Source organism: Arachis ipaensis, chromosome B02 (assembly GCF_000816755.2).
Source record: "Arachis ipaensis cultivar K30076 chromosome B02, Araip1.1, whole genome shotgun sequence".
Lineage (NCBI taxonomy): Eukaryota > Viridiplantae > Streptophyta > Magnoliopsida > Fabales > Fabaceae > Arachis > Arachis ipaensis.
The window spans coordinates 30,454,669-30,469,535 of NC_029786.2; the positions used below are offsets into that span (position 1 = coordinate 30,454,669).

At 39.7% G+C, this 14,867-nt stretch overlaps 2 protein-coding genes across 2 annotated transcripts; both read right to left on the reverse strand.

The window, feature by feature from the left end:
* Positions 2,372–6,134, reverse strand: LOC107627128. Its single transcript, XM_016329989.1, has 2 exons — positions 5,516–6,134; positions 2,372–2,397 (listed from the first exon to the last, which is right to left on the reverse strand). Exons 1-2 carry the CDS (start codon positions 6,132–6,134, stop codon positions 2,372–2,374), a joined length of 645 nt encoding a protein of 214 aa, XP_016185475.1.
* Positions 7,388–7,816, reverse strand: LOC107627129 (uncharacterized mitochondrial protein AtMg00860-like). Its single transcript, XM_016329990.1, has one exon. It carries the CDS (start codon positions 7,814–7,816, stop codon positions 7,388–7,390), a length of 429 nt encoding a protein of 142 aa, XP_016185476.1.

Sequence of the window (14,867 nt, forward strand, 5' to 3'; positions counted from 1 at the left end):
CCTATACAACTATAGTACATTACCTAGCTACCCATGAGTTTCACTTTTTGCATACTCATGCATTCTTTTCAATTCACATCCCATATGCATTGTTATTATTACCTTGTCTTAGGGCATTTTTGTCCCCTTTTATTGCTTTCTTTTTCCATTTTTTTGTTTCTTCTACTTTTCTATTTCTTTTTCTTGTATTCTTTTTTCTTCATGCTCATATATACACATGTTTTATACACAAAAGTTTTTGGTTGTCCCCTTTTTGGGGTTTCATATACAAAAGTTTCAATGCATATAGTTCAATCATTCAATACATGAGTATGTTCGCAAATCCTAGAATTTTCAATTACAACTACAATTCACTTCTTTACGTCTACCCAAATTCCCAAGTACACCCTCCCAATTGAATGATACACACCTTCACTTACCTAAGCTAATCAAGGATCCAAATTTAGGGACATTCATTGTTTTTCGCTTAGGGTTGTTGATGTGCTCTTTTTAAGAACAAAGAAGGTTTATCATAGGCTCAAAATTAGTTAGCAATGGTAGATAAAAGGATTAAGGCCGTTTGGGAAAAGTGACTATTGAAATGATGGCCTCAATCATGTAAATGCATTCATACACAAAATAATGGACATATAGAATCAGACAAAGCAAGGATTACAATCATAGAGAGAGAATAATGCACACAAGAATGGGAAATGGTGGTTAGAAGATATAACCACACAATAGGCTCAAAACTCGCATGCTTGTGTTCTTAGCTCAATCACTATGTTCCAAAATACATTCTCGAAGCAAGTTTACCGCAAAAAATTTTTCAAAATTGGTAGGGTACCCTGAAATTATAGTTTTTTGGGGAAGAAGTCATTATTTTGACCAAGTAACTCTATAGGAACTAACTATCATGCAAGGAGTATTTACAAACAAGATTAACTACACATGCAATGTACTAACTACTAAGCAAAAGATAAATCCATTGGTGTTGAAAGGAAGAGATTGTTACCCATGGAGATCGGTCGAACGACCTCCCCACACTTAGAATTTAGCACGGTCCTCCGTGCTACCAACAATGCGCAAAGGACGGTCGGGACCAGGACCTTCACTATCCCCTTCATCAGAGCTCCCATCACTTGGGTTTGAGTTGGATGTGAATATTTCGGGTTCCTCCATGCTAGGGGTAACACAACGCAGAAGCTTCTTTATGTAAGTGTATCGGTGTTGGTTGCGCCGCTCATATCTATCAATCTTCCAGTGTAGATCTTCTATCCTTTGATGGTGGATCTTTGCGGTGGTGGTGATGATGAAGTGGAAGGAACAGTAGATGGAAGGGCTATGTCAACGCTTGGGTTGTTCATAGGAAGATGTAAGTATTTCCCGCTTGGGACCACATTGCCCTTAGCTGGAATTATAGCCTTCGTGTCCATGTCTTCCCAAGGAACACCCGCAGCAGTAACTAAATCAGATACCAAAGCTGGAAATGGAAAATTGCCACGGCTGTGGACTTGACCCATCGCTTGCTTAACAAGAGGCGGAATGTTCACCAGTCTCTCCGTGAGAACACACCAAACAAGCAAAGTGAGATCCGCCGTGAAGGACGACTTGTGGGTGCTAGGTAGCACATAGTGGGATAGGATCTGGGCCCAAGCTCTAGCTTCTACAGTGAGGAAGCGAGCGTCAATGCTCTTGGGCCTCATCCTGAATCGACCATGGGTCCAAAATGTCTCTGGTTCAGCAATGACTCGGAGGATCGAGTCCCAATCAAACCCAAACTTTTCTCGCTGACGTAAGACCTCTTGGTAGCCATCCATGTCACTTGGTACCGGTAAGACATTAAGCACCTGCTGAATAGCCTATTCTGAAACTGAGACTTGCTTTTGGCGCACGTATACCGATTGAAGAGAGGGAAGATGGTAGTTAGTGTAGAACTCTAACACCCTAATTAGCTTAAGCCTTACCTCGCATCGTAAAGCAAAGGTTAATCAAAGGTTACGACAGTTCTAAAGCTCATACATATACTATATAGAAAGAATTAATATAATCTAGAAGCCAGATGAAGGATATAACTCAAAAATAGGATTTGAAAAGGGCAAAATATACTAACGGAGCTACTAACATAAAGCACAAGATATAGATATAATATAACAAAAGATAAGAGTTTAATATCATAAGAATCTAGCCTCGGCTCACGGAGTTTAAGCCGGCTAGCCATATATACAGACAAAATAGAATCTGAAGTTTAAAATAGCTTATACAAGGTTTTCTCTCTCAATACAAGCCTCTAGGCAAAAGCAAGATACTAAAGTGAGAGATATGTAAACAAAATAATAAAAAAGACCCCAAAAAGTATCATGATCCTCTGCTTCTGTACCATCCAAACAGCTCACCGAGGTGGGTTGCGACCTGCATCTGAAAAACAATAACAGAATATAGTATGAGAACCAGAGGTTCTCAGTATGGTAACAGTCCCCAGTGATGTAAGATATAAGACCCCAGGATGCCAAAAGCAATCCTAGACTTCATATCCATCACAAGATTCAATCTTAAGGCATAATTAAAAACAGTAAAGCATATATAAAACCTTAACATAACTTAAAAACTTAACATAACTTAAGGGGTAATCTAACTTAAGGGATTTACTAGTCTAACAGTCCTCCGCTGTCCCACAGCCTTCACCAACCTATCCTCCATGTGCTCCCATCGCCACTGCCTTCCGAACCTCCTCAATCCTATTAGAAAGCACAAGTAATATCAATGCAAGTAAAACACAAGTAGAAGCATACAAGGTAAGTAATTCAAGTAAGCAAGTAGACATGTTATACAATTTAGGCATACAATTACAATTCGGCAACACAAACAAGCAATTAAAAGATGCACATGATGAATGCCTATCCGATTGGCTGTGATATCACATTGTCGGTTCAACTGCCAATCCGACACATCTCCATGGAGATGTTGCCCTTCGGAGTCATCATTGGGAACCCCCGAGAAATGGTACTCGGATCACCGTCCAGGATTTTGTGCCTGCACACTCTATTGACCCAAAGGGATGCGAGCGGGATACTCTTGCCACAGACCTCACATCTCAACGTAAGCGGGATTAACCACCGTTCTTACGCCACCGCCACTACCTCGATAGGCGGGATTAACCACTGTCCCTGCTGGGCGCATAGCGTTTCAACAATCTCAGTATAAAATGAGACATCAGTGGTTTTTTAGAAAATATTTTAGTATATCATGGATCCATCATCTCTTTCCGAGTCCTCGACTCATCTTAGCCACTGTCAAATTCAACATTTCCATTCCGAACTCATTAGTTCGACACTATCTCAATTCATACATCTTTCGCCCTTCCCAGTCCCCCAAATCCATCCTCAGTACACGAGAAACCTAGCCTCCGTTCTCTAACTTTTCAAAGAAATACCAAATAAATTCTCCTAAGACCTTTCCCATGTTTCAATGCCCGAAAATAAGCCAAAAAATCTTAAAATGGTATCACAGAAGCTTACAAGCTTGTTGGAAAGGCGAAATAGTTGAAAACAAAGTTTAAGTTTGAAAAACAGGACATGTGCGTGCGCACGCCCAGAGAAAATTTCAAAAAGTGTGCGTACGCATAGAGGTGTACGTATGCACAGGCACCAAAGTTTGCAATTCAGTTCACTCGCACAAGGTGTGCTAGCGCACTCAACAGACTACCCTTCCCAATGTGTGCGTGCGCACAGGGCTGTGCGTGCGCACGGGTTGTAAAACTCCATTGGTTATGTGCGCGCACAAGCTGTGCTAGCGCTCTAAACAGGAAGCCTTCCCCTGTGTGTGCGTACGCACAGGACTGTGCGTCCGCACAGGTTTAATTTTTCACAGGGGTGTGCGTGCGCACATACCAGAAATCTCAAAATTCTGAAACGTTGCAGAATTTCAGATTTTGACACCAAACTTCCCATAATCATATCTTCCTCTACCAAAATCGGATTTCCACAGAACTTAAACCATTTTAAAGATTATTCAATCATCTTTCATTTGGTATAAAAAGCATTGAATTTCAAGGAAGGTTGCTCAATATATGATTCATGGAAGTTTACTAAAATTTTTATTTTACCAAAAGTTCACAAGCTACCAATTTCCCAATTTTCACAATTCAAACCAACCAAAACCACTTTAACTCCATCCCACATCAAACCTTACCATTTGCCATTCCTCAATTCACCCCTCCACCTTATGAGATCATCAATTCTCATTATCAAATACATGGTAATACACTCATATTTCCACAAATACATCAATCAAATATCAATTCACCCTTACAAACCATCATTATAATCAATTTCAAGCTAAATCTCCAATATCATGCTACCAACATCAACATTGCAATTTATCAACATTCCAAATCATCAAATCATCATACATTATCATACAACACTTCCATCAACATAGCCAAAGCTCATCAATTCATCATTCATCATTCATCATATCTCAACCAACCAAACAATCAATACAATCCAATCCTATCCTATGGGTCACTAGCCTAAATGTCCATGAATATTATATATTACATAGAGAAAACCGAAACCATATCTTGACCGATATCCAATATGCCAAAAACCCAAAATGAGCATAAGTTGAGCTTTTAACCACAATCCAAGCTACCAATCAACTCCAACAAGCATCAACTCAATTCCAAAGGCTTCCAAACTCACAATAATCAAGCTATATACACACAAATCATAACTAATCAACCTAGGGCTCATCATAATTAAAATTTCACAAGAGTTTAAGACCTTTTACCTTGTCCAACAGTTTTGAAAGCCAAACCCAATGGTAATCAAAGGCTAGAGTGTACCTAAACACCCCAAAATCACAAAATCTCACTTAATTCAAAACCCAAAGCTCGAAATTCTTAGGGCAGGAAACTAGACAGAGAATCTCGAGAAAATTACTACAAGGCTTTGCTAGAAGTGACGAACTCGGCGAGAGCTTTACGTAGCCACTGACGGCACGCGAATCGGAACACCGTAGCTTGAGATATCGCGGATTGAAGTTGTAGGTGAATAGTGTTTTATTGGAACCCTCACTGTCTTCTTCAACCTCACTTCAGCTGTGTTTTGTTGTTTATGTGGCTGAAGGGGGGTTCACTTAAGTGATTATATATGTTGGGCTTGAACCCAACTTGGGCCCGGTCCAACCTGTTAGCGTTTTTAGCCCATTCGGCCCAATTTTGGGCCAAACCTTTAAAATTAACGCCCAGTTTTTCATTTCTAATATTTTTCTAAGGTTTTTGACTGTCTTCACTATTTCTCGCACAGTATCGGGTAGACTTGAACCAGTCCAACCAGTTCAGCTGCCGGTCTGCGGGTTTTCTCGGTTTTTTACAGAAAATACATTTTCTGACTCAGAAAAACCTACTGAGTCCAAAAATCATATTTAAATCCTCAAATTCTCACTCTAAATTTTCGGAACCTAATTTGGGCAATATTAATTAACTAATTTGGCAGTTATTAAGAAATTTTTTCCCTCAAAATTTAGTGATTACCTGAGAATAGCTCGGGATAATCCTTTCGCATCTCGGACTCCAATTCCCATGTATGCTCTTCGACTCCTGCTCTCTTCCAAGCAACCTTAACCAATGAAACTTCTTTTCCTCGCAGCTTCTTCACACTAGTGTCGTCGATACGCACCGGTGTTACTTGAAATGTCAAGTTCTCCCTCAACTCGACCGACTCAGGCTCTAACACATGAGCCCCATTCGACGTATACTTAAGGAGTTGTGATACGTGGAATACGTCATGCAAATTAGACAAGTGCGGTGGCAAAGCTACTTGATACGCCACCAGCCCGAATCGCCTCAGAATCTCAAACGGTTCAATGAACCTCGGATTCAACTTCTTAGTTTTAATCGCTCTTCCAATCCCGGTTGTCGGTGTAACCCTCAAAAATACGTGTTCTCCCACTTCAAATTCTAATGGTTTCATTCTCTGATCTGCATAGCTTTTCTGTCGGCTCTGCGCAGTCAAAATCCTTGCACAAATCTTCTTAATGTTCTCAGTAGTCTCTGCTACCAAATCAGGATCCAAAACACTTGCTTCACCGGTTTCATACCAACAAAGTGGAGATTGGCACTTCCGCCCATACAAGGCTTCATACGGAGCCATCCCAATGCTCGTATGAAAGCTATTGTTGTACGCAAAATCCACCAATGGCATGTAACGGTCCTAACTTCCAGGTTAATCCAATACACACACCCTCAGCATATCTTCTAATGTATGAATAGTCCTTTCCGACTGTCCATCCGTCTGTGGATGATATGTGGTGCTGAGACATAGCCTCGTACCGAAAGATTTTTGAAAATCTCTCCAAAACCTTGACGTGAATCGGTGATCACGGTCTGACACTATGCTCGATGGCACACCATGCAACCTTACTATCTCCTTGATGTACAATCTCGCCAACTCCTCCATAGAACAGTTCACTTGAATAGGCAGAAAATGAGCGGATTTGGTTAAGCGATCCACGATCACCCAAACTGCATCAAATTCCGACCTAGTCCTTGGTAATCCGGTCACAAAGTCCATCTCAATTCCTTCCCACTTCCACTGAGGAATCTCAAGTGGCTGTAGCATTTTTGACGGTTTTTGATGCTCTATCTTCACCTTCTAACACATCAGGTACTTGGATACCACTGTAGCTACATCACCTTTTATCCCAGGCCACCAGAACATCTTCTTTAAGTCATAATACATCTTTGTACTTCCAGTATGAATAGAAAACCCACTGTTGTGAGCTTCTGACAAAAAATCTTGCCTCAAACTCCAGACATCCGGTATACAAATTCTCCCCTTGTATCTCCACAACCCTTCATCATCCTTAGTAAACTCTCCATGCCTCTTCTCACCAACTGGTTGAAATAACTGCTAAAGCTTTTTCTTATCTTGCTGAGCCTTCTGAATCTCTGTTTTAAATGTACTTGAGATCTGCAACTGATTCAAGCAATCTCTTCCGGCAACTTCACCAATATCTAGCTTAAGATCCACAAACTTATCCACTAGCTCCTCTTCCTTGATTCTCATCCAAGCAATTGTCAAGGACTTTTGACTCAATGCATCTGCTACCACATTCACCTTTCCAGGGTGATAACTTAGTTCAAAACCATAATCCTTTAAAAGTTCCATCCACCTCCTCTGATGCATATTGAGCTCTTTCTGATCAAAGATGTATTTAAGACTCTTATGATCAGAATAGACGCTAAACCTCACTCCGTACAAGTGGCGTCTCTAAATCTTCAATACGAACACAATCGCCATGGATTCCAAGTCATGAGTTGGGTAAGTTACCTCATGCGGTCTCAGCTGACGTGATGCGTAAGCCACCACATTCCGGTGTTGCATCAACACGCAACCCAAACCTTTCAAAGAAGCATCACAATATACTTCAAATGGTCATGCGATTCCGGTAAAATCAAAATAGGCGCTGAAGTTAACTTCTGCTTTAAAGTTTGAAAATTTTCTTCACACTCTGACGTCCACACAAAAGGCACTTCCTTCCTTGACAACTTAGTCATCGGCAGTGCTATCCGGAAAAATCCTTCAATAAATCTCCGGTAATATCTGGCTAATCCTAAGAAGCTCCTAACTTCTGTCACTGTCGTTGGTCTTTTCCATTCCATCACCGCCTCTACTTTCGAAGGATCTACGGCTATGCCTCCCTTGCTCACCACGTGACCTAAGAACTTTACTTCCTCCTTCCAGAACTCACACTTCGACAACTTAGCATACCATTTCCACTCTTTTAAGATTTGCAACACAATCCTCAAGTGTTCCTCATGCTCCTTTGCCATCTTGGAATAAACTAAGATGTCATCTATGAAAATCACCACGAATTTGTCCAAAAAGGGACGAAAGACTCTATTCATGTAATCCATGAAAACAGCAGGTGGATTCGTAAACCCAAAGGACATCACTAGAAACTCGTAGTGTCCATAGCACGTCCTAAATGCAGTCTTAGGGATATCATCCTCCTTCACCCTTATCTGATGGTAACCGGATCTCAAATCGCTCTTGGAAAACACTCCAGCTCCTTGCAATTAATCCATCAAGTCATCTATCCTTGGCAGTGGGTACTTGTTCTTCACAGTCACTTTGTTCAACTGTCGGTAATTCACACACAGTCGCATTCCTCCATCCTTCTTTTTCACCAATAAAACTGGCGCTCCCCACGGAGATACACTCGGTCGAATGAACCTCTTGTCCAGAAGATCTTCCAACTGAGTTTTCAATTCAGACAGCTCTATCGGAGCCATTTGATACGGCGCAATCGACACTGGTCCTGCTCCCGGTACCAATTCAATCGCAAATTCAATTTTCCTCTGAGGTGGAAATTCAGGAATATCTTCTGGGAACACCTCCAAAAAGTCTCTAACAGTCCTCTGCTGTCCCACAGCCTTCACAACCTATCCTCCATGCGATCCCATCGCCACTACCTTCCGAACCTCCTCAATCCCAGTAGAAAGCACAAGTAATATCAATGCAAGTAAAACACAAGTAGAAGCATATAAGGCAAGTAATTCAAGTAAGCAAGTAGACATGTTATACAATTTAGGCATACAATTACAAGTCGGCAAAGCAAACAAGCAATTAGAAGATGCACATGATGAATGCAAATCCTATTGGCTGTGATATCACATTGTCGGTTCAACTGCCAACCCGACACATCTCCATGGAGATGCTGCCCTTCAGAGTCATCATTGGGAACCCCCGAGAAATGGTGCTCGGATCACCGTCCAGGATTTTGTGCCTGTACACTCTATTGACCCGAAGGGATGCGAGCGGGATACTCTTGCCACAGACCTTACATCTCAACGTAAGCGGGATTAACCACCGTCCTTACTACGCCGCCGCTACCTCGACAGGCGGGATTAACCACCGTCCCTGCAGGGTGCATAGCGTTTCAACAATCTCAGTATAAAATGATACATCAGTGGTTTTTCAGAAAACATTTTCAGTATATCATGGATCCATCATCTCTTTCTGAGTCCTCGACTCATCTCAACCACTGTCAAATTCAACATTTCCATTCTGAACTCATTAGTTCGTCACTTTCTCAATTCAAACATCTTTTTCCCTTCTCGGTCCCTCAAACCCATCCTCAGTACATGAGAAACCTAGCCTCCGTTCTCTAACTTTTCAAAGAAATACCAAATAAATTCTCCTAAGACTTTTCCCATGTTTTAATGCCCGAAAATAAGCCCAAAAATCTTAAAATGGTGTCACAGAAGTTGACAAGCTTGTTGGAAGGTGAAATAGTTGAAAACAAAGTTTAAGTTTGAAAAACAGGGCATGTGCGTAAGCATAAGGGTGTGCGTGCGCACGCCCTGAGAAAATTTCAAAACGTGTGCGTACGCATAAAGGTGTGCGTACGCACAGGCACCAAAGTTTGTAATTCTGTTCGCTCACACAAGTTGTACTAGCACCCTCAACAGACTACCCTTCCCAACTTGTGCATGCGCACAGGGCTGTGTGTGTGCACAGGTTGTAAAACTCCATTGGTTATGTGCGCGCACAAGCTGTGCTAGCGCTCTAAACAGGAAGCCTTCCCTGCGTATGTGTACGCACAGCGCTGTGCATGCGCACATGTTTAAATTTTCATAGGGGTGTACGTGCGCACATACCAGAAATCACAAAATTCTGTAACTTTGCAGAATTTCAGATTTTGACACCAAACTTCCCACAATCATATCTTCCTCTACCAAAATCGGATTTTCACAGAACTTAAACCATTTTAAAGCTTGTTCAATCATCTTTCATTTGGTATAAAAGGCATTGAATTTTAAGAAAGGTAGCTCAAGATATGATTAATTGGAAGTTCACTAAAATTTTCATTTTACCAAAAGTTCACAAGCTACCAATTTCCCAATTTTCACAATTCAAACCAACCAAAACCACTTTAACTCCATCCCACATCAAACCTTACCATTTGCCATTCCTCAATTCACCCCTCCACCTTATGAGATCATCAATTCTCATTATCAAATACATGGTAATACACTCATATTTTCACCAATACATCAATCAAATATCAATTCACCCTTACCAACCATCATTATAATCAATTTCAAGCTAAATCTCCAATATCATGCTACCAACATCAACATTGCAATTTATCAACATTCCAAATCATCAAATCATCATACATTATCATACAAAACTTCCATCAACATAGCCAAAGCTCATCAATTCATCATTCATCATTCATCATTCATCATATCTCAACCAACCCAATCCAATCCAATCCTATCCTATGGGTCACTAGCCTAAGTGTCCATGAATATTATATATTACATAGAGAAAATCGATACCATACCTTGGCCGGTTCCCAATATGCCAAAAATAAAAAATGAGCACAAGTTGAGCTTTCAACCACAATCCAAGCTACCAATCAACTCAAACAAGCATCAACTTAATTCCAAAGGCTTCCAAACTCACAATAATCAAACTATATACACACAAATCATAACTAATCAACCTAGGGCTCATCATAATTAAAATTTCACAAGATTTTAAGACCTCTTACCTTTCCTAACAGTTTTAGAAGCCAAACCCAATGGTAATAAAAGGCTAGAGTGTACCTAAACACCCCAAAATCACAAAATCTCACTTAATTCAAAACCCAAAACTCGAAATTTTTAGGGCAGGAAACTGGACAGAGAATCTCGAGAAACTTACTACAAGGCTTATCTAGAAGTGACAAGCTCGGCAAGAGCTTTGCGTAGCCGCTGACGACATGCGAATCGGAGCACCATAGCTCGAGATATCGCGAATTGATTTTGTAGGTAAATAGTGTTTTATTGGAACCCTCACTCTCTTCTTCAACCTCACTTCAGCTGTGTTTTGTTGTTTATGTGGCTGAAGGGGGGCGGGGTTTACTTAAGTGCTTATATATGTTGGGCTTGGGCCCAACTTGGGCCCAGTCCAACCGTTAGCGTTTTTAGCCCGTTCGGCCCAACTTTGGGCCAAACCTTTAAAATTAACGCTCGGTTTTCCATTTCTAATATTTTTCTAAGGTTTTTGACTGTATTCACTATTTCTCGCATAGAACTGGGCAGACTTCAACCGTGGGTTAGTTTCTTTCTTTTCAACACCAATGTTTAATTTTCTTTGTTAGATTAGTTGTTGCATTGCATAATAGATTGCATGTGTAGTTAGTTGCTTGCATGTATGTACTACTTGGTTGAAGTGATGAATTCTATTCCAAGAAACTGTTTTAGAGCATTTCACTTATTTGAATTAAAATTTTTGTTAAACTTGCTTGAAAAATTTTATTTTAGAACATGATTTAGAGCTCGAACACACAAACCCAGTCAGATTTTTGAGCCTATTTGATTGGTTGTATTTTATCAACCAATACTTTGTTTTGGTGTGTGTTGTTCTCTCTAAAATTGTGATCTGTCTTGCTTGATTCTATATTTTCATTATTTGATGTATGCATACACTTACGTGATTGAGGCCTTTGTTTCACTATAGCTCACATACCCATATGGCCTTACCCTTTCATTATCCTTTGCAAACCAATGTTGAGCCTATTTTACCCCATTTATTCTTTACTTTAGCTCATCATTAACTCTAAGTGAAAAATAATGAATGACCTTAATTTGAATCCTTGGTTAGCTTAGACTAGTGAAAGTGCTCATGATTTAAGTGTGGGAAAGTTGGATTTGGCAATATTTGGTTTGGGAATTGAGTATGTTAGATTTTTTTGTGAAAATGTAAAAAAAATATTGAGGATATGTTCATGCATTCAATACCTTAATCATATGCATTGAGAAAAATAAGAAAATTAAAAAGAAAAGAAAAAAAGAAAAAAAGAAAAAAAAAGAGCAAAAAATAAAAAGGGGACAAAATGCCCCAAAGTAAATGGTGATAGCAATGCATATGTGCTTTACTCAAATTCGGATGCATGAATATATGGTAAACATAGTTAATGGGTAGTTAGATTTTATATTCTGATTACATGGATTGTCTTAAGTTAGCTGGAAAGTTTAGGTTAATTAAGGATTCAGATTTTAGTCCACTTGACCAAATACATTCCTACCTTGACCTTAACCCCATTACAACCCTTAAAAGACCTCTTGATATGTGTATTTGTGCATTAAATTTTTGTTGATTGGTAGAAGAAGAGCAAGCCTTAGAAATCAACGTTAGTAGAGAATTGAGAGAATCGAACCTTAAACACTTGAGTGATTAGAGTGTATACACTTCTGGTGAGGGTTCGATGCTCGATTCTTTGTTCTAGGCTTTCATGAGCTTTCTTCTTACAAGTCTATTTGTACTTCATTTTTTTTTATTTGAATTAGTGAAATCCCATTCATATTTATTCTTAGAGATAACGATTTACTTTTAACCAAGTAGGTAAAAGCATTTTGCATTTAGTTGCATTCATATAGATAGGTTGCATTTCATAAACTCTACCATTCCTCTTCACCTCCTTTATAGCTTCTCTTGAGCTTAGCATGAGGAGATTGATAAACTACTATTGATGCGGGTGGAAACTGTCTCTCAACAAATTTCCTTCGGCAAGTGTATCGAATTTGTCGTCAAGTAAAAACTCACAATAGAGTGAGGTCGAATCCCACAGGGATTGATTGATCAAGCAAATTTAATTAGAAGAATGTTCTAGTTGAGCGAATCTAGAATTTGGGTTGAGAGTTGCAGAAAATAAAATGGCGGGAATGTAAATAACAGAAAAGTAAATGCTAGAATTAAAGAACTGGAAGTAAATGACTGAAAGTAAATTGCAGAATTGTAAATGGGAATGAGGGATTTGCTCATAAAAGTAAATGGCAGAAATTAAAGAGAATGGGTAAGATCAGAGATGGGGAGTTCATTGGGCTCAGGAGATGTTGCAATTCTTCGGATCAAGTTCATTTTCATCTCTTCCTCAATCAATGCACTCATTGATCTCCTTGGCAATCTTAATTGATTGAATTACAATTTTTTGCAATTCAATCTTGATCAATAGCCAATTCCTTGGTCAATTGCTCATGAGAAGAGATGAAGTATGGTCACTGATTATACCACATGCATTTCCCAAATCAAGTATTGAGAGGGTTATAGTCACATACCCATTCAAACCCAATTTGGTCCAACATGAGAAAGCATCTCTAGCTTGATCTCTTCATTCCTCTTTCAAGGTTCAAAAGAGATTCAAGTTTGAATAGCTTCTTTTCCAAGATAACTACCCAATTGGATGAAGATTGAAAGCTTTCAAGTAAAATCAAGAGAAAAGAGAGAAGAAGAATAATGAAACTAGTATTGATCCATCAACTTACAACAGAGCTCCCTAACCCAATGAAAGAGGTTTAGTTGTTCATAGCTCTAGAAAATAAAAACAAAGATGGAGAATACATAATAAAACTAGAAAAATGCAGAGAAGGTAAAATACAGAGAGTAGTTCTCTTTTCCAACTTTCAGAACTCTCCTTTCAACAATTCAAAGCTACTCCTATATATACTACTTCTCTCAGCTTCTAGTTGGCTCTTCAAGTCTTGGGCCTTTGGATCTTGAGTTTGAAGCAGTTCTCTTCTTCATTTGGGCTTGGCTTTACTTGCAGAGAGAAAGTGTGAAGTGGGCAGAGACTTTAGCTCAGGACGTTAGGGGTGTTAACGTTTAGTGAAAATATGAGTTCGAGAATGTTAGTGACAATCAACTTTCTCACTAACGTTCCTAAGTAAAAGCCACGTTAACTTCAACGTTAGTGGCACAAACGTTGCCACTAACGTTGCCTCTAAGTCCTTCGCACACGTTATTGAGACTTAACATTCCCAATAACTTTGAAAAACCCCCTTTGTTCCCACGTTAGAGCCCACGTTAACTTAGTTAACGTGGCTCTTTAACGTGGGCTTGCCATCCTTCGAGAACGTTAGTGACACTCAACATTGTCACTAACGTTCCAAGGTGCCCCTATGCCTCACGTTAGAGTCCACGTTAACTAGGTTAACGTGACTTCTAACGTGGCCATGCTTAGCCATCCCCAACGTTAGTGACAATGTTGAGTGTCACTAACGTTGGCCATTCTTTCACTCATCAATGTTAGCTTCCACGTTAACTAAGTTAACGTGGAAGTTAATCGTGGCTCCTTGGGGGGTTGTGTGGTTGCTTCCAACGTTAGTGATAATATTGGGTGTCACTAACGTTGTCGACCACTCTTGCTTCTTACGTTAGCTCCCATGTTAACCAAGTTAACGTGGGAGTTAACGTGGTATGTTTCTCCTTAGGCCAACGTTAGTGACAATGTTGAATGTCACTAACGTTGGCGTTTCTCCCCCTTTCAAACGTTAGAGGCCACGTTAACTAGTTAACGTGGACTCTAACGTGGCCACTTATGAGCATTTGCCAACGTTAGTGACAATGTTAAGTGTCACTAACGTTGGCTCCCACTATTGGAAAAGGTTTTTGGGCCAAAAATATTGCAGTTTAAGTTAGCTTTTGAGCACAAACATTAACTTAAACTTACTCTGGTATGAAACCCAATTGAATATCATGGTTTATGGGATTGGGCCTGAAGGATTGATGAGTCTGGAATTTCAATTTGTTGAGTCATGTGTCATTACTTGATTATCACTAAGTTAGCTCAATGAATGTTTCAGAATGTGGATCAGCAGCCTCATCAAGATTATGGATCATAAACCCAAAGCAAAAGGAAAGCAGGGAGAGGCCTCAAAGCCCAAGAAACACAACAGAAGCTCAATATAGAAAGTGTATAAATAGGATAGAATTTAAGTTAGGACGGACTTTTGAACTTTTCATTTTGCTAGTTTTCATACCTTTGTAATTGAATTCAGAGCTATGACTCACTAAACCCCCTTTCATTGGGTTAGGGAGCTCTATTGTAAT

Coding starts and splice junctions, on each gene's coding strand:
- LOC107627128 (XM_016329989.1), bottom strand. CDS start 6,134: ATGGCTCCGTATGAAGCCTTGTATGGGCGGAAGTGCCAATCTCCACTT. Junction 2,398..5,515: donor TTATCCCGAGCTATTCTCAG/GTAATCACTAAA, acceptor ATTGTTTTTCAG/ATGCAGGTCGCAACCCACCT.
- LOC107627129 (XM_016329990.1), bottom strand. CDS start 7,816: ATGGCAAAGGAGCATGAGGAACACTTGAGGATTGTGTTGCAAATCTTA.